Source organism: Choristoneura fumiferana, chromosome 11 (genome assembly GCF_025370935.1).
Source record: "Choristoneura fumiferana chromosome 11, NRCan_CFum_1, whole genome shotgun sequence".
Taxonomy (NCBI): Eukaryota; Metazoa; Arthropoda; class Insecta; order Lepidoptera; family Tortricidae; genus Choristoneura; species Choristoneura fumiferana.
Window position 1 is genome coordinate 6,505,578 of NC_133482.1, and position 24,758 is coordinate 6,530,335.

Genomic DNA, 24,758 nt, shown 5'->3' on the forward strand with positions numbered 1-24,758 from the left:
CGTCCATTACGAAGATTATGTTGTCTGGTTTCTGTTTAACAATGAAAACAAATTGATTACAGTTTCTCTAGTAGAATGTGAATTTGTGAACTACAAACTGGTATAATGGATTTTAAACTTTCGTGATTTTGACGTGACGTTAAATAATTAATTAAATCAGGCTTTACTTTGCGGAGGTCTGTATAAATGAACTAATAGTAGATTGTACAACAAGAGCATGAAACGAGCCATTTTAACCCAAGACGTTCAAATAGCCACCCGAGCCGGTACGGCGAGGGTGGATAGACACGTCGAGGGAAAAATGGGTTTAATGCTCGAGTTTTACACTCTGCTTTTCATTTCGATGGCGAGGAAATGAAATAGCAACAGTGGAAACAATTATTCACTTACTACATACCTTTAATTGTTCACGCATTACTATTATAATTATATTTTTTTGGTTTTATTGATCTAATTTGATTGATTTTTAGTGTTATATAAATAAAAAAATATTTAAAAAAATATGTAGAAACTTCCTTGTTTGTGGCTGTTGACACCTAACCTTGGTCTGAGACGAAGATTTTATTTTATGCACTAGTGCATAAAAAGTCATTTTATGTCGCCTAGATCCAGCATAAACACCAACTTTACGAGCATGAGAAGTGAAAAAGAATTTTTTTGCTCACCCGCGACCTCATGATAGCTAAGCTTATGCAAGATATGCGTAAGAATACACACAAATCGCACAAACCCATCTATCACCAACACCAGAATACACTGACGCGTTTCGAACTCAAGCAGAGCTCATCTTCAGAGCAACACAACTGTACACCATGCTACCAGATGTTAAGACTAACAAACTTAGACTAACAAACTTAGACTAACAAACCACAACAACAACAAACGTTTTCATTTGTCACTGTAACTCCCTAAGTATGCACCTATATTTTTCTTCAAACAAAACAAAAACTACCCTGAAAATACTAATAAGTATTTGATTTGTAAGTGTTAAGGCGTGTTTTATTAACTGTTACTGCTGAAATTAGACTGGAGCCGTAGCAAGGGAGATGATACTAAATTTACCTGTTCATTAATAATAGACCCCATACTGTTGTACCTAATTATTTCCATGCATTCCAGATTCCAGAACATTGAGACGAAATCCTTTGCCGCAATAATGTAACACTTCATAAGAATCAGAGTCTAATAAATAATAAAGAATGATTTACAATGATTCTAACAGTTGCTTGGCAAAATTTGATCTGTCTGGATGCTCATTCTTATATGACGAAACATGCTCTTTTTTCATTTCTTTTTTTTTAATGCAAGATTTAAAGAGCATGTTTCGGCATATAGGAATGAGCATCCAGACAGTGTATATAACTATGTATGTGATATAATGGGTTTCATTATGGTGGGAATGTGGCATATACATTTTAAGCTGTGTATTTCTATTGAATATTCCTATTTAATTGGACTGAAACTAGCCAAATGGAAAGGGCATAAAATGTCAGCATTTCTAAATTCATAAATATGATATTTTCTGTTCAAGTATAATTCTCATCAATGTGTAATGATTGAAAACCTCAGAATGCATTCTTAGTTGGAAATGCTTATTTAGTTAAAAGTCATGCAAAAAAATAATTTCTAAAAACAGATGGAAATTAACAGCCTTCATATTCGACAATAAAACATTGTATTCACTTACAATGGCATTGGCAACAGCCAACATCTCTTCGAACAGGGACTCCTCCTGCTTGTGCCTTCCACTTGTGTCCACAATGATCATCTCGAAGCCTTCCTTCTTGAACATCTCCACACCAGTGGTGGCTATTACTACTGGATCTACTTCTGTATAACTGGAATTTAAATGTAACACTTTTTTAAGATATTTTGTTTATTTCCATATGATTCAATTAATACATATATACTAATAATGATAACAAAGAGATTAACTTTGTTTGCTCTTGCATTTAGAGGTAATATTTGGAAATACTTTTCAAATTCTTCAACCAGCAGTTTTTTCCAAAGGGAAACTGAATTTCAGAAAAAGTAGCAGACAACACCTAATTAGTTGAAAATTGTTTGACTAGGTACGTTAACATAATCTTAATAAATTTAAGTATTCCTTCCTTTCAGTTATTTACTTAGGGAAAGTAGAATAATAATAAATGTGAAAATATAATCTTTCAAACTTAAAGGCAGCTATAAAAAAGTTGTCTTGTTATCTTTAAATTGTTTACCTTCCATAAAAAGGTATTCTAGCTTTGGTACAATTTTGTTTGACTTGATCATAGGCACCGGCTCTGAATGTGTCCGCGCACACTAAACTTGATTTCCAATTCTTCCTCAAGTAGTGGTAAGCCAGCTTCGTACATGTTGTGGTTTTGCCGGACCCCTGCAGCCCTACAAACATGATGATGTTGGGCTTTCCTTTTACTGGCTGATAGGGTTTTACTCCTGGGTCTACAAGCTGAAAATTTTACATTTTATAAAACATAGAACACAAATAACATATTAAATCACAGATGCATTATTTAGACATAAATTTAGAAGGAAAAAGGTAGCACATCAAAATGTTAACAAAGCTGTAATTGAGTTTTGATGTAAGACAGAGAGGTATAAGCTTATGAATAAGATTAGTTTACTATGTAAAGTGTGTTGAAGATCAATTACATTATTCGAATCAATGGATCTCAAGATTCATTAAATTATGAATATATAAGACAATATGTATAATTATAATTATGGTTCTACTAATTATACTATTGTCACGGATTATATTCTTTATCTTTATCTTAGTGTTACCAATGCTTCTTATTTCGATTCTCCTAGTAGATTAATGATACAAATATTATAAAACTAATAAAGACTACAGTTTCTTTAGACTAACTAAAGGATGTACCTTAACAAGTTCTTTGAACACAGCTGACTGGATCATCCGGCGCTTGTTGAGGCCCCCTGCCATTTCGTCGAAATCGATAACTGCACGTACATTCTCCCGGAGGTTCTTTACCAAACGAATATTCACATCTGCTTCCAATAGGGCTGCGCATATCTCTTTCAGCATAGAATTAAGAACCTGTATGGCGAATACAATTGCACAAATGTAGAGTAGATTGAGAAGTAAGCTAACTAGGTATATATTTACCAACAATAGTTTTATAACTTACTTCTTCATTGATGATGGTAGCCCGACTAAGGGACTGTAAGGCTGTGGTGATCTTCCGACCTAAATCTGCTAATACCATCTTGAATATTTATCGTTTCTTTGCTTTGTAAAGAATCCTTATGAACACCCAATGTTTTGAAAGATTTTTTTTAAGAAATTTGTGACATCTTATGCTATTTTTTTTAAAGAAAACACTTGATATAACGCTATACACTTTCTATTTCAATAATTTTCCACAACACCAATGAAATGAAATTGAAGTGAAGTGACAAGAGACGAACACGACGAGACGACACGTCAAAAAACTTTAAAACACTGAAACGTTTAATTATTGCTTGAACATAAGTAAATATTTCTTTGTAATCGTATGAGCCATGTTGTTTCATTTTGAGTTTTCTTACCATTTATTGTACTCAAAGTATTTTTTTAATCATAAATATTATACTCATTAGGCATTCTTCTAGCGCAATTTTGTGAAAATAAAACAATTTAATTAAAAACCCTGACAGCGTTGTACTAACTAAACGCAATTAGGTTTTTTATGGTGCAAAATTCTTGTTTACTTGGTGTTCAGTATTGCCATATGTCGGAGTTTTAAATTTAAAAACCGATAATTGCACACTCACTACAATTTTGTCCCTATAGTACCACACTAGTAAATCAAGAAATTTAAAAGTAAAAAATACGCTTTGTAATCTCTGTCATTGGGGTTATTATTTTGTGAATTGTTAGTTAAATTAATTCATAAATAAGTTAAAAAGAAAGAATGGTAAGTTTTAAGACTACGCAGCATTGGAATAATCTTACAAAATTACAGTATATGTAAAATTCTTCCTTTCTGATAAATATTAGGGTCAGAATCAGTCTGGTGGAGGTAGCGGCGGAGACAAGAAAGATGACAAGGACAAAAAGAAGAAGTATGAACCCCCAATCCCTACGAGGGTGGGCAAGAAGAAGCGCAAGGCTAAGGGGCCTGATGCTGCTTTGAAGCTGCCCCAAGTCACTCCTCACACTCGATGCAGACTAAAGCTGTTAAAATTGGAAAGGATAAAGGACTATTTGCTAATGGAGGAGGAATTTATCCGCAACCAAGAGCGCCTAAAGCCCCAGGAGGAGAAGATTGAAGAAGAAAGATCTAAGGTATCACTGCTTTGCTGACTCAGCACTAAGTTTATATTTTAACATTGATAGATAAAGTAGGACAGTTTGCTGCCTCATTTTATGATCATTTAATTTACAGAAATCCAATTAGAAATATCAGACGAAAACAGTTTTTTTTTTCAGCTTACTTTAATGATTAAAGTGGTGTTTTGTTTGACAAAAGACTAACTTAAGTTTAATGTCTAAGATTATGCTTGTAATAGCATGTATAAAACTTAACCCGCCCACCAAAACCATCATGATTCCTTATGTAGGGTCTGCCTGGATCACCATAAAATTATGTCCCTAATCTGGCTACTGTGCAGCACTGCTTGCCTTGTTGTTTTTTATCATCCTATCAAGTGCCATATTTGAACCTGCTTGTTAAAGCAGAGCCACTGTGCCATGAGTTTACAAGTGGTGCACACTTCCTGTGCCTGCTAGTTTAATTAACAATCTACTTATATGACTCAATAGCCTGACTGAAGATACATTATGGAACAATATTCTGCTTGTTAGTGCAAATATCCAAGTCCAGATATAATAATATTATACTATTCGCTTCTGTGATTCTACATATATCTTAGGATAATTAAAGAAAGAAAGAAAGAAAATATATTTATTTAACTCCGTAAAACAAACATAGAAACAAACATAAAACAGATAAAGACATACATGACGCTAAATAGGTCCCCACTCAGCAGAAAATAAGCATATAATATAGCATTAAATGTACAAAAATATAGAGTACCTACCTAAATGAATGCCAGATAAACTTAAGATATCTTAACTTGTCTTTGTTATGCAGGTTGATGACCTCAGAGGAACACCTATGTCAGTTGGCAACTTGGAGGAGATCATAGACGACAACCACGCTATAGTGTCCACATCAGTGGGTAGCGAGCACTATGTCAGCATCTTGTCATTTGTGGACAAGGACCAGTTGGAGCCAGGCTGCTCTGTCTTGCTTAATCATAAGGTAATTCCCATGTAAATTGTGACATAATTCTACATTGAAACGATAAACCTACCTATATAACTCCTGCTAGAGTTGTATTTAATGTACAGTCAGCTGCAGAGAAAAGGAACCAACTGTGGCACATTTCAAGTTGTTAATTAAGGAAGTGTCCCTTTAGGTGCATGCAGTTGTGGGTGTGTTGGGTGATGACACTGACCCCATGGTGTCTGTCATGAAGCTGGAGAAGGCTCCTCAGGAAACCTATGCTGACATTGGCGGACTGGACACACAGATTCAGGAAATCAAGGTATGTTTGGATTCTATTTTTTCTGATTCTGAAAAAATCTGATTCTATATAAATATCTGATATTTTTCTGTTAATTAGAAAGGTTATTCCTATTGATATAAAGTTTCAAGTTTTTCTAAATTTTTCATCCATTCCCCATTCATTTTGAGAAACAATACTGGATTGCAGCATATTATAATAGTTTAAAATAAAGAAGTATAGTTTAAAAGTTTACAGATCTCTTGGTCACATGCATACAATACAAATTGATTTTTCTCCTCTCTCATGCTGTTAATGTTTGTATTTATGCTGGATCTAGGCGACATAAAAAGACTTTATGCTCTAGTGCATAAAGTAAAATCTATGTCTAAGACCAAGGCAATTAGGTGTAAACAGCCACAAACAAAGAAGTTTCTACATATATTTTTTAATAATTTTTAATTTATATAAAACTAAAAATCAATCAAAATAGATCAATTAGACTAAAAATTTATAATTATACTAGCTTTTGCCCGCGGCTCCGCCCGCGTGGTATGCGGTTATCGCGCGCTGTTCCCTCGGGAACTGTGCATTTTTCGGGATAAAAAGTAGCCTATGTCACTCTAGGGCCCATAAACTATCTCTATGCCAAAAATCACGTCGATCCGTCGCTCTGTTACGGCGTGAAAGACGGACAAACACACTTTCGCATTTATAATATTAGTATGGATAATGATGCATGAACAATAAAAAGTAACATTGTAAGTGAACAATGTTTCCAGTATTGTTTTCATTTCCTCGCCATTGAAGTGACAAGCAGAGTGTAAAACTCAAGCATTAAACCCATTTTCCCCTCGACGTGTCTATCCACCTTCGGCCGTACCGGCTCGGGTACCTATCTGAACCAAGGGTGTTGCGGATATTCGCCACCGCAACAGCGGAGCTTCCGCATTAAATTTAACATCCGCATCCGCATAAAATCAATGCGAAGCTAATGCGGATGCGGATGTCGAACAAGTCGGTACGGGAACGACTTAGCGGCGGCGCGTGTAGCGCACGTATGTACTATTTTCGCCCTTAACCAATAGGAATTTCGTTACGTTATTGCAGCGGTTCTTAACCTTTTAGTTCGGAAGGACCATTTGACAAAATTTCTGTCTTGCTATGGACCACCAACTGATAGAAGGTAATACACGGTAAAAGTAAGATTGTAAATGAATGAATTGTTGCGACCGCTACTTGACTGGCGCGTCGTTTTGCCAATTCGTTGTTGATGGCTTCGCGGACCACTCCGAGTTCTTCCAGGGACCACCAGTGGTCTGTGGACCACCGGTTAAGAACCACTGCGTTATTGTGTTTCGTTGATCGGGCGCTTACACCTGTGTCAAGAAAGCTTGAAACAGAGAGCGGGTACCGGTTGTAATATTCGAGCTAACATGAAATAGGGCACACAGAATACCGCGCGGGAAATAAGCGTGGCGCGATATTCTGCGCGCCCTCTTTCACCTTAGCTCGAATATTAAGGTGATTTTCCACCGGCGAGGCGAGACGAGAATTGAAATTTGTATGGCGGCGCCCGCATACATACAAATTTCAATTCTCGTCTCGCCTCGCCGGTGGAAAATCACCATTACAACCGGCACCGCCTCCGCGCCGCGCCGCACCGCACCGCTCCGCTTCCGGCGTCAGTGTGTTTCTAGTTGAAGCGACAAGTAAATTATGTTTTGTTGTAGTAATGCGATTGCCGAGTAAAAGATAGAAAATCGCAAATGAGCTTTTTTTGCGGGTGTTTCGCTTCGCTTGATTAAAAACTAAAGGCACCGCCGGTGCAGTGTGATTTTTTAATTTATAAAAATAACTAAATAGCAATAGGTTTTTTTATGTAACAAATCTTACGACCGCATCCGCGGATGTAAGCCTTGCAATATCCGCATCCGCGTCCGCGGATGTCAAAAATTCTGAATCCGCAACTACTATAGGAACAAGTTAAACAAAAGCTTGTAAAAATACTCGAGTGCAGCACAATTATAATTTTTACAGGAATCAGTGGAGCTTCCTCTCACTCATCCAGAATATTACGAGGAAATGGGTATCAAGCCTCCCAAGGGAGTGATACTGTATGGACCACCCGGCACAGGCAAGACTCTGCTGGCCAAGGCCGTGGCTAACCAGACCTCAGCTACGTTCCTACGTGTTGTCGGCTCAGAACTTATTCAGAAATATTTGGTAAGATATTATTGTAGATAGAAGATAGAGATTTTATCATTTTCTATACTATCCCCTGTAGCAAGAGAGATAGACTATCAGTTTGCCATTTGCCTTAAAACTCCTACCCTTATAAAAGGTTCTAGGATCCAAATAAGCTAAAGTTTTTTGATTATATGTGGTGTTAAAAAATCCTCAATGGTAATGCAACCCAAAATAAGGCTTCTGATTACTAATATGGTACGAGTGAAAAATGTTATAATTAAAAAAATAATAAGTTTGGTATGGTAGTTGAGTCACAAGAAGACTTTTTAGGGATAAACTAATTGCTGGTTCTTGTGGGTTGTTCCATAAAGTATCTTGTACTTGACTACATTTATTACTAACAGAGAAACACGTCATGTTAGTATGCGGTGGCGGGCGAGAGACTACTGAAGCTACAGACCGTTTAGTCAGCGCGTGTTAACCATAACGCAAGCAATCATGTGTCCCTACAACTTTATCTCCAAACCTGTGTTGTATTAGTAATCAGTAGCTTTAATGTTAGTTAAATTATCGTGCAGAATCTTTTAACACCATATAACATTGTTACTTCGTTTTAAATTTATGATAATCCTTTGCATGGTACATTTTAACAAAGTTACTTGCCATAGGGAGACGGGCCCAAATTAGTTCGGGAGCTGTTCAGAGTGGCCGAAGAGCATGCGCCGTCAATCGTCTTCATAGATGAAATTGATGCTGTAGGAACTAAGAGGTAACGTATTATGTTATTCTACCCTACCCTAATGTAATAAGGAAACTTTTTTGAACATGAAACTACCGTGAGACTCACTCATATTAAATGATATTGTAACGGATAACTCACGTCTTAAACCGAGTTTAGCTCGACATGTTTCTGGCTATTTCGTAGCCCTTCTTCTCAGGAGCACGCGACTCGGCGGCTGCCGGAACACGCACACTACGCGCCACCGCCCTGCTCGCGCGACTGCCCGACGAAACTAACACCGGCGCACAACTACCCGCATTTTTATCGTCATTTTTATTGTCAATGTCTAATGTAGGGTAGCACACAACACTAACAACATCGCTCCGTAAAGGCACGTTCACACCAACCGCTGACGCAGCACGAGTATTTAAAATTGTGTGCGTGTTGCGGCAGCCGCCGAGTCGCGTGCTCCTGAGAAGAAGGGCTACGAAATAGCCCGAAACATGTCGAGCTAAACTCGGTTTAAGACGTGAGTTATCCGTTACAATATCATTTAATATGAGTAATAAGGAAACCTTTTAATTTTAAAATAAAATAGTGGGGGAAATTGGTTACTATATTAAAACATGATTACTTTTCAGATACGATTCAAACTCAGGTGGTGAACGAGAAATTCAAAGAACCATGTTAGAACTGCTGAATCAATTGGATGGATTTGATTCTAGAGGTGATGTCAAAGTAAGTTATAAATTTTAAAAAAAATCGCCGTTTATCTGTCTGTGCTTTTCTTGTTTTGACATAATAATAGAACTTTTGAGATGAGAAATTATGTGATTACCTATTATGTTTGTTAAATTGTGGAGCTCGGCCTAATAAAGGGCCAATGTCAAGTACTTTATCTAGATTTAAAAGTACAGTTGGGATATAAGTATTCCTATACAAAAACGTTTTTCACCACAGGTCATTATGGCAACAAATCGGATTGAGACCCTGGACCCCGCCCTGATCCGTCCGGGCCGTATTGACAGAAAAATCGAGTTCCCTCTTCCCGATGAAAAGACTAAGAGACGAATTTTCACCATCCACACTTCGCGGATGACACTCGCTGAAGACGTCAACTTGTCGGAACTCATCATGTCGAAAGATGATCTCTCTGGTGCTGATATTAAGGTAAGCATGCTTAGTTAGTATCAGAAACAGGAAGTGATTAAAAGTTTCTAAATTGTGGCGAATGTCGAATCATAAGTCATCTCTATGTTTTGAGACAAGACAAAATTTATCACATATGTACATGTTGAGAAGACTTTCACAATACTGTTTTTTTTTTTATTCGACTGGATGGCAAACGAGCAAGTGGGTCTCCTGATGGTAAGATAACGCCACCGCCCATAGACACCTGCAACACCAGGGGGATTGCAGATGCGTTGCCAACCTAGAGGCCTGTGATGGGATACCTCAAGTGCCAGTAATTTCACCGGCTGTCTTACTCTCCACTCCGAAACACAACAGTGCAAGCACTGCTGCTTCATGGCAGGATTAGCGAGCAAGATGGTGGTAGCAATCCGGGCGGACCTTGCACAAGGTCCTACCACCTGCTGCTACTACTGATGTAGTAGTGCATATTGTTTTCACTTATTTAATACAATAATTGATTGACACTTTGGGTGCCTTCATATTCTGATTGAGATGAGATCCCACTTTTCCCAATGGAAAACCATATGCCCGATAGTGTGTCTCTGGTGATAAATATGCAAAAAAAGTAAATAATCATTTGCTTGTACAGATCAACGAATTTAACTGTAACAAAAAAAATATTTATAATTTACTCCTCCCTTTTTGTTATTCCCTAGGCTATTTGCACGGAAGCTGGACTAATGGCCCTCAGAGAACGACGTATGAAAGTCACCAATGAAGACTTCAAGAAGTCCAAAGAGAGTGTGCTGTATCGCAAGAAAGAAGGCACTCCAGAAGGACTCTACTTATAAGTCGCATTTGAGACGTATTTCCGTAATAGTGTATTATTTTTCTGTTAATTAACATTGAATATATATTTACTTGAATAATATGTATTGCAATTATTTTAAAAATACAGCACTGGCTATACATTTATGGTTTTCTTTATGGAATGTCTTCTTCTGGTTAACACATTAGTGATGAACCTTTAATTTCCATAATGAATCATAGACACCACTACCAGAAAAAATGGTTTATCTCAGTGTTTTTCAAACTTTACAAGACGCGGCCCCTCTTGGTTTGAAAAATATTTGGCGACCCCCTGCTTACCTCCACTTACAGGTATTATCTTATGTTGATTATACAAACATTCAATAATCATACACAATAACGGTGAGAGTATTTGAAAGATACTGCGACCCCCTCTAGGGGGGCCGCGACTCGCAGATTGAAAAACACTGGTTTATCCCAATAAACCCCCTATATGTGTATTGATCTGAAACCAGTGAACAAATAAAAAAGAGCAGTTTTTTTTTCTTAAATCCTGCGGCATTATTACTATCACTTGTGTCAATGTAGTTAAGAGCCAAATTCACAGTCACAAGTTTGCCCATAATGTTACATCTCGAGTCTATACTTCCCCTGATGGGCATAGGCCTCCTCTCATAATAATGGAACCGAATTTTACGGTATGGTCAAAATAGTGCAACCGATTAAAATAATCTACCGGCAAGCTGCGCCCCGTGAGTATCTGAGGACCTGTGCCTGCCTGTGCACTCCGCGTTTTTTAAACACGCCGTCGACGCGCGTTTGGGACCATATTTGGTATGGGGATAGTCCTTTACCCTGAAATTCTGGCTGAAAACTTGATTTTTAAGGCCCTGTCCCCACTGCGAATTGAATCTTACTTATACGAGTATCCGCAATGTACTAATTTCTGATCGAAGGCAATGGCGGTAAAAAAATCGCGCTGAAAAAAAATCTGTAACCTGATACAAATTGAATGCGATGCGGTACGGATTTAATAATTATATATGGATATAAAATAGATTAGATTAGATTTTTTACAAAAATATGGCTCTGTCCATTGGAGGACAATTTTGCCAGTGTCTAGTATGTTTTCCCGTTGTACGTTGACATCAATTTATACGGATAAATATCGCGCGGTGAAATATCGCAGTGCGGATTCAACGTGTTTTCGGTTTGAATACGTATCCAATTTATCTCATTTCGTCGTAATACTAGTACGGTAGGTGTAAATTTTATTATATAATAAACGCAATATATACATTAAAAATTAACAAAAAAATATCTCATTTTAATTTCTGATCTAGAATTGTTTTTGTTTCTGAACGCATCATAAAATGTCAAGCGTTCTACTATAATCCAACTAAATTTAAAAGAACATTCTGAAAGCTCTCAGAAAAAGAGTGTCTATGAATTTCTAAAGATAAAAATCATCCGTTAGGTACTCTTGGACTGGGTCGTATAATCACAGTTGTCAATAATTTCTGGGAAAGCCAAGTAGTTTTGTATAAAGAAAGTGGAATAATTGACTATATTATTAATAAACATTGAGTTAATCGGTTCGATCATTTACAAAATGCCAGTAAGTTATAGGATTGATGAATGAGTGACACAGGTAGTGAGTCAGAGGAGGCGACCGAACGCACGGCACTCATGGACGGCCACATCGCAGAAGCTCGTCCTGATCGGGAAATTGCCGAGAGGATTGCGCGGAAAAAGAAAACAAAGTCGGACAGCCAGCGCACATATGGCGTGAGTAATGTGAATGTATGTTCTGTAGTTGTTCCTCTTGTTTCGTACTTTAGACTGGTAGGCGATGACTAAACCACAAGTCAAGTTACACCTACATGAACACTATCCAATCGCAAAGCTTTAGCTTTGAATTGCTTAAATCATATGTATTTGTGATTTTTCAGTCTGACTTTTCTAGTTTTGTTTTTATCATCAGTCCATTATTTTATTTATAATTGGTTGCTTTGTGAAGTGGTATCTAATGAATTCCTTTGAAATGGCTCAGAGTGTGGAGCGGAGTGACGGCGGTGGGCCTAGTGGGCCCAGTAGGTCAGCCCCTAGTGGATCTAATCCTCAACCCCCTGTGGAGGCCCAGATTGAAGAGTTGGAGTTAAAATACGGAGCACGCCATGTCATCAAGCTATTTGTACCTGTCACGTTGTGCATGCTGGTTGTTGTAGCCACAATATCAACAGTCAGCTTTTACTCTGTTAAGGATGTTTATTTGTGAGTACATTTTGTATTTAGTTTAATTGACCAGTTCTTGATTGAAAAAAAGAAAAGAATGCAATGAAATCTGACCTAGACCTGTGTCAGCGGGAGATGGCAGGGCAGGGGTGTAGTTAATATACATTCCGAGTTGTACATTATTGTTTCCCAATGACGGGTTATGGACCCAAGCCATTGTAAATGAGGACTGTGTAGTATCTTCCCAATGTATAATTTAGATCACTATTACTCTATATTATATCACTAGCTGTTGCCTGCGACTCCGTACTATATATACTATGTAATTTTCCAGGATTAAAACTATCCTATGTCCTTCCCAGGGACTCTAACTGTATACTGAACTTCATCTAAATCGGTTCAGCGGTTTAGATGTGATTGAGTATCAAATATCCAGAGCTAAACAACCAAAAATCTTCACAAACTTTCATATGTATAATATTAGTAGGATAGGATTACCATAATAAAGAACATACATTTGTTGATCAATGATCAATCATAGATGTAATCATCCAGTGTATGTGGGTGGGTTAATAATCATAACAAAGGTGTTACTATTATGGTATGGTATGATGATAGTGGGTGTTTTTATAAAAAGTGTCAAGTCACAAGCTTGATGTACCTATTTGGTAGGTAACACCATTACCATTAGAACTAATATAGTTCTTTATAAACATTTGATCATCTTATTTATGTCCTACTCAAAAGATTAACATACTAACTATTTGCTACAGAGCATACACACCATTCCATGAAGAAAGTCCACATGCAGTGACCAAAGTGTGGAATGCTCTTGCTAATTCCATGATCCTGCTGTGTGTGATTGCACTGATGACAGTCCTGCTCATCGTGCTGTATAAGAAGCGCTGCTACAAAATTATCCATGGCTGGCTTATACTGTCTTCTCTAATGCTACTGTTTCTGTTTTCATACCTGTATATTGAGTAAGTAAAAGCATATTGAAAATTACACACTAGAATCTAAAAAATTAGGCCCTAGATAAAAAAAATTAAGTATGTGCTTGCAACTTTGCCAACAATAGACCTTGCCCTGTACATATTAAAAAAAGAAAGTGTAGGACTACCTATCAATTATCTGTAACATGTGCAACATTTGTTTGTGAAGTACAATTTTTGTAGTTAACCACAATATGGTTCCTTTACATAGACCTCTGCAGAGTAATATCTGAACCAGTCAATTAAAATGTATACCCTGTTTAGGTATTGAGTAGATGAAGTATTTCTTGTTTTTCTTCCCTAATGTTTTAATTGCTCTAAACATTATAAACTGAGTAGATAGGTAGAATCAAATTATACTTATTTATTTTTACACAATGTATCATTCATTAACTAATGTGTAGCATCGATACTATTGATAACTATAGCTTTTGCTCAAACTACCAATAGTCTATCGAAACACTATAGATAGTGGACTATCGATTGGCAACACTACTTCTTAAGAATTGTGCCCCTTCAATGGTCAAATCACATGTCACTTGAGCTACATGTTGTATTAACAACTTACAGAGAAGCGTTAAGAGCATACAATATCCCAATGGACTACATAACACTGGCATTTGTTATGTGGAACTTCGGAGTGATGGGCATGATTGTGATCCACTGGAAGGGGCCTCTGCGTCTGCAACAAGCATACCTTATCTTCATTGCTGCTCTAATGGCTCTCGTATTCATCAAGTACCTGCCCGAGTGGACCACATGGGCAGTACTTGCTGTTATATCTATTTGGGGTAAGTTTTTCGTTTTTGATGATGGTTATTGTGATTTTTTTGTATCATTAAGTAATTATGGATATGTTAACCAGTGAATGAAATATAATAAGTATACACACAAAAGAATTCTGTGAGGAATACTTAATGTATGTGGGTCCAAATTTCCTTTTCAACTATCTTCCGCAATGAACTATAAACAATTATATTGCTCTCCCGCGACCTTATGAAAGCTATGTCTGCATAAATGTGTGTTCATGTAGCTCCTCCACCTCCTCACTGTAAGAACTTTACACAAATCACACAAATCCAACTATACCACCACCAACTACACTTACGCGTTTCGTTGGTGGTGGCAGTGAGGAGGTGGTGGAGCTGCATGAACGCACATTTGTTGCATAGACATAGTAAGATCGCGGTTGAGCAAAGTATCTGTTTATAGTTCATTGATATGGAGCTCAGCAAAGTAACGCCTGATGCAATAAATTGTAATCTTCAGCTATCTCAGTGAAATAAATGTTGATTATTTTGATTATTATGATATGATGATGATGATGATGATGAGTGTTATTACTTAACTGATTTTATATCTGTGTTTTTTTATAGATCTGGTAGCCGTGCTGACACCAAAAGGTCCCCTGAGGATTTTGGTGGAAACCGCGCAGGAAAGAAATGAGCCCATCTTTCCAGCCCTCATTTATTCGTGTACGTATTTGACAAGCGAGTAAGCAAATTACCCATGTTATCTTTATGTGACTTAACTTATCACACCTTTGATATGGGTGCCGCTCGAATGATATAACTGCAATTGATATAATGCGACAATTGATATAATTTTCATTTGATATAATGCAATTTATCTTAAAAACTAAACTTATTTCTATTGTTATTAATTTGGTTTGATGTACTTTGGGGTAGGTTAGGTTAGGTTTATTTTATAAAAAAGTTCTGTGATGATCCTATCCTTTGAAATTATATCAAATGTTGTTATACCGATCATTAAACACCCCTTTGATATGTCTGTGTACAAAATAAACAAGCGTCTTTGCTCTTATGACTCCTCTTCTGTCGCAAATCTCAATATTTTGAGGAAAATTCGCATTATCCATTCTTACTTATTTATCTAAATCTCAAAGAAATCTATGGAAAATGTAAGCTTTCTACGCCCAAAGGTTAGCCAGGGCCTATGTAAGTCAGATAGGACTTTCGTTTTTGTACTTTAAGATTTTAGGGATGATTTTAATTAGGTACATTATACTGTGATCAGTGGTTCCCCAACCATTGGTCTGCGAAAGCTAAAATAAAGTCTTCGAAGATCTTATTGAGATTAACTGGATTATTTAAACTGGTATTTGACACCATTAACTAATGATTCCGACGCATTGTACTGTCAATTTTTTTTTTTTATTTTTTAACCATATACAAGGGACCATCTACATTGTAGATTCTACAAAGTACGTCACACCAATTTTGACCATTTTTAGACCCCCTATAATTGCAATTACGTATTTTGTTCTGTCACATTGATTGCTTAGTAGCGACATCTCTTGTCTGGGTGAGCGGTTAGTTCCGAAAGAATGTAACGTCTCTCGACGAAACATAGATGTCGCTAGTGCTGCTGCTTAAGTAGCATAGTAGAAATAAGCAACCTGAGATATGTATGCATAGGAAAAATTCGTGTCTAGATTCCTGTCCAGCAGTGGTGTAGGGGTTATAGCACGCAGCACGGATTGCTGAGGACCTGGGTTCGATTCCCAGTGCTGGTCTCTTTTTCTGTTTTTTCTGTGCATCCATGTCTCAGTTTGTATTTTCGATATGGTTTCACGGGATACCCGTAAAAGTAACAAATTTGGAGTTGAAATAAAAGATACAAAAAGACTCCCCAAAAAAAAAAAACAATCATGATATTTCCCCTGTCGGATAACCCTCATTGCATTGACCCAATGCTCGCCACTGCTAGACCCTAAAAAGTATGTCGATTGATTGAATGTTTGTTGCAGCGACGGTGATGTACTGCCTGGCGGCGACCACCACCGCGACGGCCGGCGAAGGTGAGCGGGAGCTGCGGCCGCTCAACTCGCACGGTCCGTAGCACTGTACATTGCAGTACAAGGATGGTTCTCGAAGTTTCTGGCCAGCTGTACAATACTTAATACTAATAAAAGCTACTAATCAAATCTTGCGAGTGGAATTTGACCTCCTTTTAATGGTTGGTCTTTGTTAGAATTTGATAGGTACTTATATAATATGATATGTAGTTAAGATGACACGCACAAAAACTACTTCAACAGTCAACAAAAACAACTGTCAGCAAAAGCTTGTATTAAAAATTACTCTTTTAAAAAACCGACCAAGAGCGTATCGGACACTCCCAGGATAGAGCTCCGGAGCCGTTACGAAAAAATCAAAGTAATAATTTTGTAAGGATTTTGTATTTTGTACGAAATTTTCCAAGTAGATATATATTTTAAACTACTGCCGTAGTAGTTTTCCTTGTATTGATATATTTACTGCCGGTTGAGTACTTTAAGCGTGAAAGTGTATCAAACAAACAAGCATACTTACAATCACATTTATAATATTAGTAAGGATTGCGAAAATTCTCTTTAACTAGACTTTATAATAGTGACACATTTACGGCGGCGTCTTTAGCCCATGTAGCGCCCGTGTGCAATTATTACTTTAGCGCCATCTAGGAAGCGCGCGGTCAAAATGGAATAGGTACAAAATGCCGCGGCCGGCGCCCCTAAAACCGCTGCGCCCGTGTGCAACGCACACCCTGCACTATAGGTAGAGACGCCTCTGCCATTCACCTGTTTGGATATCAATATTTCACATTTTTTATAATTATTATTTTACTATGTACTCTGTCTAATAAATAAAAAAGCAACACTAAAGATATGTCTTAAAATTAAACTATATGTTTAGTATACAACTGTCTGGCCAGAAATTTTTAGAATCACCGAAATGCTCCGTGCTTGTTGCCAGTACCGCTTCGGGCTTAAAGGGAGTTTCCAGCAGAGCTGTGATAAAAGAAAATTCGACCAATGCATACAAGACTAAAAGTTACAGATTCGTGCTGTCATTGGTCGATTTTGGGGTCACACAAAGAGTTTTGATTAGAGAATAGAAGGATGGTTAAATTAGCAACAAAATAATATCAGTTTGATCTCTTCTAACTTATTATTATTACAATGAGATCCTTCGTTGTCGTCACACCTTTGGCAGTGGTCGTGGTCATCACATCAGGAGTGTGTTGGCAAGCTTCACAATCCATCGCCATTTCTCCCGTACTGCAGCAGCCTTCTCGAACATTCGTGGAGTGGACCATTGAGTGCAGTTTTAACTTGGTCGGCCCAACGCTATGGCCACCTGCCGCACGCTCTTGTACCTTCAACTTTGACTTTTCCAACTTTTTGTTAGGTTATCTATAATGTATGTTTATCCGTTGCCTAGTATCCATAGTACAAGCTTTGCTTAGTTTGGGACTAGGTCAATTGGTGTCAAGTGTCCCATGATATTTATTTATTATTGCGTTCCGGGACGCGTTAATCATTAGATACAGCAGTTGATTCTAGTTCTAAAATTACATCTTGGTTTTCATGACTTTAATCAATTTCATGACTCTAAACACAGCGATTGTTATTTCGAGATTTTATCCCTATCCCGTGGGAATATCGGGATAAAAAATAGCCTATGTGTTATTCCAGACGTCCAGCTACCTACATACTAAATTTCAAGACTCTAAGCCCAGCTGTTGTTATTTAGAGATTTTATCTCTATCCCGTGGGAACATCGGGGTATAAAGTATCTGGAATAACTTCCAGACTTCCAGCTACTTACCAAATTTCATGACTTTAAGCCCAGCGGTTGTGATTTAGAGATTTTATCCCTATCCCGTCGGAATATCGGGATAAAAAGTATCCTATGTTTTAATCCAGGTTATGAACTAACTTTTTGCCAAATTTCATCCAAATCCGTCCAGCCGTTTCAGCGTGAAGAAGTAACAATCGCCCTCGAATTTGATTTCAAATTCGGTCTTTATGTACACAAACAGAACCGAACTCCGGTGGCGCATACTAATTTCGGTCGAACACTAGCGACAGTCACTTTTTATCATCCCTCTACTCTTTGGTCAAAACTCTTTGGAGCTACATCTCTGATGGTAACCCATATCGTAATACTTTGTCTGCTAGCAAGTGTGCCGTAGTTACGAAGCTGGGTAAGATGATGTTCAGTGATGGCGACATTCGGCGTTTTGTTTTTGTTTTTGTGGGCGCTTGTTGCAACTTGTTTTCAAGAGTGAATGAATAATAAATAGACTGCCTACTTGATACTGAATTGCATATTGATGGCAGAAATGTCGTCATTATAGGGGTACTTAAGTATTTAGCATGTACGGTGGGTTGTGGTTAAACAGTAAGTGGATTGGATATATCAGCTAAGCGAACCTATGAGTTTTGTAACTCGAATCCAGAATCAGGAGAAACTTTATATGAGAGACGCTGCGATTTTTCGTTACCACCTATAGCTACACAGTGTGTTACACTTAAACACTACATACATTACACTGTGCAGGTATCGTTTTGATAGGGCGGTACGAAAAATCCCCGCAAATCTAGCAAATCGTCGTCTCTACGACTAAGAAAACGTAAGGAAAGGTCGTCGGGTAAGTCTTGGTCTTCTACGGTGGTGGTATACGGTAGATGTTCGTGATGTAAATACTTGTTATACGTAATAGATGGCGCTAACTTACTTAGCTCGGCCAAGGTAGTAAATTGTGTACGTTGTTTTTCATAAATATGAACTGAGAGACTGAGCGGTATAAAATCTAGCGCTCAATGAGGGCTATCGTTTTTTCACTCACTAGATGGCGCACTGTTGCGTGAGGTTTTTAAGTATGGCTTTCAAAGTCTGTTATTACGGGCGTGAAAACAATGTTTAGATTAAAATCATATTTAACACACCTTAAAACCGTACCATAAAAATATCGAGCATGCCACAGTGTTGCATAGTCCCCGTTTTGTTTGGAAAAAAGGGAGAACAAAGGTTTCCGAAAGACAAAACTGTCTCAAAACACAGACATTCATTGCCCCGGAACGCATATTTGCCATAATTAATTTCAGATATTGCAAAATATTCACAAAATTATTCTAATTATAAATAAACCCGCGTAGCTCACCCAAAAACTATGAGATTTGACATTTCGGAGACCTCACGCTACACTAGCGCCTCTAGTGGCGAATTCATACGCGATAGCCCTCATTGTATGCAGTGTAATAGGTAACTTTGTATGTAGAGTGGGCCAAATTTTTTTTCGGGCTGAGTTGAGTATATTTTTTTCTCAGATCCATGACTTTGAAGTAAATTCTAACATACGAAACCATATAAATGATGTGCTAATCCATAAGCTTTAACTCTTGTTCTTTTACATAAAAATACTGTAACTGTACATTTTGTCATTAATAAACCACACACAATAGCTACACGGCATTTTACAAACATTGGCTAGTGACTCAACAATCCCGGTTCATGACTACATATTTTGAACTCTGTTTATAATAAACCCAGGCACCGAAGCGCGTCAAGAGGGCGCGCAAGCCGCGGGCGACGGCGGCTTCGACGCGGCGTGGGAGGCGCGGCGCGAGGCCGACGCGCGGCAGCCGCGGCGCATGCGCGTCGAGGGGACTGCGCCCGCGCAGTACACTACGCGCATCGAGCGCCCCCCGCCGCAGCCCGAGCTCGAGGAGGAGAGTAAGTTCATATTTAACAAGACATATTTACACAAGAGCTTTTATTTAACTTGCCCTGTTTGTTGGGTCAAATCTTGCAAGTTCATTTTGATCCAGTTCCAGTTGTCGGATTGACTTGAAATTTGGTATGTAGGTAAATTCGGTGACAATACATTGAAATGAAATGGTTTTATCTTGGGTATAAATATGTTTTGAGCGCGCCAATATCTTGACTATCTTGCGTCAGCATGCGAAATATACATTTTTAATTTTGGCATTTTTTATCAATCACACAACTAAAAAATATTCTGGTTATCATTAATTAAATATTTATAATTATTAATTACTCCATACGTAGTCAAAGAATTATTATTAGTGATTATTTCATTAATTTCATAGTGCAATTTTGGTGGTCCGGTCAGGATCGTCCCCGCAGGACGTAACTCCTTTACGGTTACTGGCAACGACTTGAAATTTGGTACGGAAATGTAGTTTGGATCACAATAAAAGTGCAGTCAACAAAAAAGCTTGTAAAAAGATTTTTTTAACAAAAACTTATTTTTTTACCCATTAGAGTATCTACGAGTTAGACGATTCTAGCTAGCACGAACAAGGCTTGGTTACTTTGTTTTGGCAGAATAGCTCACAGTGCTGCTGCGTCTTTGCTTCTCACTGTGTTAAGAAATAGTAAATTGTACAACAAGTGCATAAAAGTCGTAATTTTACCCCAAGACGTTTATAGTAAGTCGAAAGTAAAATGGGTTTTTATTAACAAGTTCTACCTGTCCTACTTATCCTTCTGTTGTTTTCAGAGGGCGTGAAGTTAGGGCTGGGAGACTTCATATTCTACAGCGTGCTCGTCGGCAAGGCGAGCTCGTACGGCGACTGGAACACCACGCTCGCCTGCTTCGTAGCTATCCTTATTGTGAGTATGAAAATAATGCTTTCACAACGTTTTTTAATAAATTACGAATAATTCTACTTATATTATAAATGCGAAAGTTGTGTGTGTGTGTGTGTGTGTGTGTGTTTGTTTGTTACTCCTTCACGTTAAAATGGCTGGACGCATTTGGATGAAATTTGGTACGTAGATAGCTGGACGTCTGGAATAACACATAGGCTACTTTGTATCCCGATATTCCTACGGGATAGGGATAAAATCTCGAAATAACAACCGCTAGGCTAAGAGTCATGAAATATGGTATGTAGGTGTAGCTGGACGTCTACAATAACACGTAGGCTACTTTTTATTCCGATATTCCCATAGGATAGGGATAAAATCTTGAAATTTCAGTTGTATAATCCCTGAATTTCAATTGTAACTACCAGATCGAATAGTGTACGCGTGCGAAGCCGCGGGTAAACTCTAGTTAAAAAATATATACTTACCTTTTTGTTTGGCTGTTGGCACCTGAGGCCGTTGTGGCGACTGTATTTCCACTCCCGTTTTAATTCAAAATGCTCGTGGTGCGCGCATGTGCGAATACAGACGTTCATCATTACCAACTGTCTTCTGACTGACACATTTGTTCTCTAAGAAAATCTTATTTTAGTTCATTGTGTTTCCCATCGTTTTGTATGTATTATTAATTTCTTCTGTACTTCTGTTTGTGTTAATAATTATATTATATAATGTTAGTAAAGTGTGTTTACTATTTTATTATTACGTAGGTACACACACCCCATACCATATTCCTGTTTAACGTTTCTGACGCTCGCGATCAAATGACATTTTTTGTATGCGAAATCTGTCATTTGATTGAGATCGCGAGCGTCAGAAACGTTAGGTAATACGGCCTCTGATTGCCTTGGTCTATGACGAAGATTTTTACTTTATGCACTAGAACATAAAATGTAATTTTATGTCGCCTAGTTCCAGCATACGAAGTTTACCATATTAATTAGTATAGCATAAGAAGTGAATGCTTTTTTTTGCAGGGACTCTGCCTGACCCTTCTACTGTTAGCGATACTCAAGAAAGCGCTGCCCGCGCTGCCCATATCCATAACGTTCGGTCTCATCTTCTACTTCGCGACCCGCGGCATCGTCAAACCATTCGCGGACGCCCTCGCAGCAGAACAAGTGTTCATTTAGCTACCGCCTATCGGGAACTATCGCGAATTTAGCCAATTCTAATATCAATTAACGTGTTAAGGTAATCAAGTTGTTGCATGGTCGTTCTGTTGACATCCGTTGCTTCTAACCCTTTTCTAAAGAGGCAATTTATTTGCCACTTGTTACTAACTATAAGAACTTAAATTAAAAACAAGAAATTCATCATCACTCTTCTGTTTTTAATGGCATGTTTAGACGAGGGTTAAAAGTGACACACAAAAATGAAATAAAGATAGCGAGTTTGTAGCCGAGTCATTTCATACTACCCTGTATTCTTGACTAATATTTATAATCACCTTACATAATATAACGTTTCAATGGCAGTGGTTAAGTTTAAATACTTATTCCCATCATTTTTTAAATACCATGACATAAAAGCACTGCGTGCGTGTTGTGATGTATGCGAGAAGCGTTGTTACAGATGCATTGGTCGCGATCAATAATAAGATTATTTTTTACATTCTCTAACCAATAACCTTGAGGGAATTTGATGTTTTACATTCGCAAAAACCGCTAGTGCAAAAACGACAGATTTGTGTAATCTATAAAACAATGCCGTAAAAATTTCCATACCCTGTATGAAACACCATTATTGATGCTGCTATTTTTTTACCTTGTAAATTTTAAGAATGATTATTAGTTTCTGAAAACGAAACGTATTGGGCATTCCTTCCCAAAAATAACTTTTAATGCTTTAGTTTAGCTGATAGCTCAAATCTTCCTCACCTTTTTAAAAAAAAATTAGGAGTCGCACGCACCAGACTTTCTTTGGAGTAAAAGGTACTGGCTTTTGTAAACAAATTCTTAGCAAGTAGTCGGTGCGCATGCACCTTAAACTTGCCAGAGACTTAATGATATTGGCTGATATCGCTTGACCAAATTAGCTTCGGGCGTTGGTTAAACAAAAGATTGTAGATAAGGTGATATAGTGTTAAAGAATCAATAGTGAATTTAATTTGTAATGCTAAATCATATGAAGTTGAACGGACACCAACTAAAACCTTGTGTACATATTAATAATTCAGAAAGAATTTTTCATAGAAATGAAAATAACGGGTACGGTTAATATACGACTTTTAACTCGCGACCTGGAATGAATAATAATAATGTATCTGATAGTTCAAACCCTTCTGTCATTGCCGTAAGGGTTTGAATTATTAGGTCGTGCATTATTGTCGTTCACACCGGGTCGACAAATACTGATTCATGCACTAACCGGACCCATTAATAGTAATGATCTTTATCTTTTAGTTATTTTCCTTTAATGACTGGAACATTCCATGATAGATTTAGCGCTCTAGTAGAATATACTGCCTTGGCCAAAAGTATTGAGTACCTTTTCATTACCAGACTACGGCAAAGCCTAAAAGGACAGGGCTATTTTAACTTATGAAATCTTAGCGTTCCAAAGATGCCAAATCGATATAACATATACCTAATACAAGCAATTAAATATTTTGAGGCATTGAATAGTTATTAAAATTAGGCGAATGTATTGAATGTACACACCCAGTACTTTTGGACTAGAGCTGCAAATGGGGAGACGTTGGCTTGGCACTTCACGCTAATTGTAATGAAGTAATAATATACTACGCCTTAATTATGTTTTTTGGAACAAGTGATTGACGAAACGCCTAATCGTCAGTGATACTGCAATACCGCGTAACTAGCATTTTCCATAAAGTATAATTTTCACTGACAGAACACTACAATGTCAGTACTGTTAGTGCAGTGAAAATTGTAAAATGCTAGTTACTACGCGGTATTGCAGTATCACCAACGTAATGCGTGTTACGGTCTATGCACATGGCGCCAGCGTATTTTATGGGCGTTGACGACGCACATTTAACGCGCTTCAAACAAGATTCAGTAACGTTTGTACTAGCATTTCGAGAAGTTTTGGTTCTGCTAACGCGCATCGTGTGCACCTAAAAGATACGCTGTGTGTATAAGCCCTTATGTACCCAAGCAAAGACGTCGTGAGTTGCTTTATTCCAAATTTTCTATAGCATTATATTGATTTGTTGTCAATTGATCTTCAGTTAAAGCATGCTGTATGCAGTTAACCTTAGCCTGTTCATTTTAAAGCAAGTGAACAAAAGGATAGTAAAACATAATTTATTACACTCCGAAAGACTTCGATTTGACTAAAACGTAAATTTAAATTATTAGCTAGGAAGTTTGTAAAGCGAATTAGGTAATATAACTTTTGATATAAACAACTTCTCGTTATTATTTTGTTTCATTTATCCTATTCGATATCTGTATGAATCTGGACTGAGATGGTTTGATCATATACGCCGATGAGTGGATGATAACGTAATGAATAAAACCTTTCCGATACAAAAAAGAAGGGAAGAGGAAGACCTTTGATCACTTGGATGACTGACTATATTCGGAGGTTCACTAGACCTTGGCGAAGAAGACATAACAGCGACTAAAATGGCGTTGTATGTAGATATCTAAGTAAAACGACCTTTTTTTTAATAAAAACATATTTATTACTTAAATATACACATAAATATTGCTTTGTTTACAAAAT

At 37.5% G+C, this 24,758-nt stretch overlaps 3 protein-coding genes across 6 annotated transcripts in view; 2 read left to right on the forward strand and 1 right to left on the reverse strand.

The window, feature by feature from the left end:
- Positions 1-3,448, reverse strand: part of Srp54k (signal recognition particle 54k) — an 8,475-nt gene extending 5,027 nt beyond the window's left edge. Inside the window, exons 1-5 of the mRNA XM_074094233.1 lie at positions 3,153-3,448; positions 2,885-3,061; positions 2,223-2,452; positions 1,688-1,838; positions 1-31 (exon numbers count right to left, since the gene is read on the reverse strand). The exon at positions 1-31 is cut by the window's left edge and continues 118 nt beyond it. Coding sequence (XP_073950334.1) covers positions 1-31; positions 1,688-1,838; positions 2,223-2,452; positions 2,885-3,061; positions 3,153-3,230 — 667 coding nt within the window. The 5' untranslated portion in view covers positions 3,231-3,448. The remainder of the gene's footprint in view (positions 32-1,687; positions 1,839-2,222; positions 2,453-2,884; positions 3,062-3,152) is intronic.
- A 381-nt stretch (positions 3,449-3,829) lies between these two features.
- On the forward strand, positions 3,830-10,530 carry Rpt2 (26S proteasome regulatory subunit Rpt2). The gene is made up of 9 exons (XM_074094236.1): positions 3,830-3,920; positions 4,004-4,291; positions 5,100-5,270; positions 5,428-5,556; positions 7,555-7,740; positions 8,373-8,473; positions 9,067-9,163; positions 9,386-9,595; positions 10,276-10,530. The coding sequence occupies exons 1-9, from the start codon at positions 3,918-3,920 to the stop codon at positions 10,408-10,410; spliced, it is 1,320 nt and encodes a 439-aa protein (XP_073950337.1). The 5' UTR covers positions 3,830-3,917; the 3' UTR covers positions 10,411-10,530.
- Positions 10,531-11,833: 1,303 nt separating this feature from the next.
- On the forward strand, positions 11,834-24,448 carry Psn (presenilin). 4 transcript variants are annotated; one of them, XM_074094239.1, is made up of 9 exons: positions 11,834-12,172; positions 12,423-12,643; positions 13,378-13,587; positions 14,170-14,390; positions 14,976-15,074; positions 16,370-16,453; positions 19,941-20,123; positions 20,914-21,026; positions 22,040-24,448. In XM_074094239.1, exons 1-9 carry the CDS (start codon positions 12,008-12,010, stop codon positions 22,193-22,195), a joined length of 1,452 nt encoding a protein of 483 aa, XP_073950340.1. In that variant the 5' UTR covers positions 11,834-12,007; the 3' UTR covers positions 22,196-24,448. The 4 variants fall into 4 exon arrangements, with proteins under 4 accessions (XP_073950340.1, XP_073950342.1, XP_073950341.1 ...); XM_074094241.1 differs by having other exon boundaries at positions 11,835-12,172; positions 16,370-16,420; XM_074094240.1 differs by having other exon boundaries at positions 11,837-12,157.
- Positions 24,449-24,758: the final 310 nt, after the last annotated feature.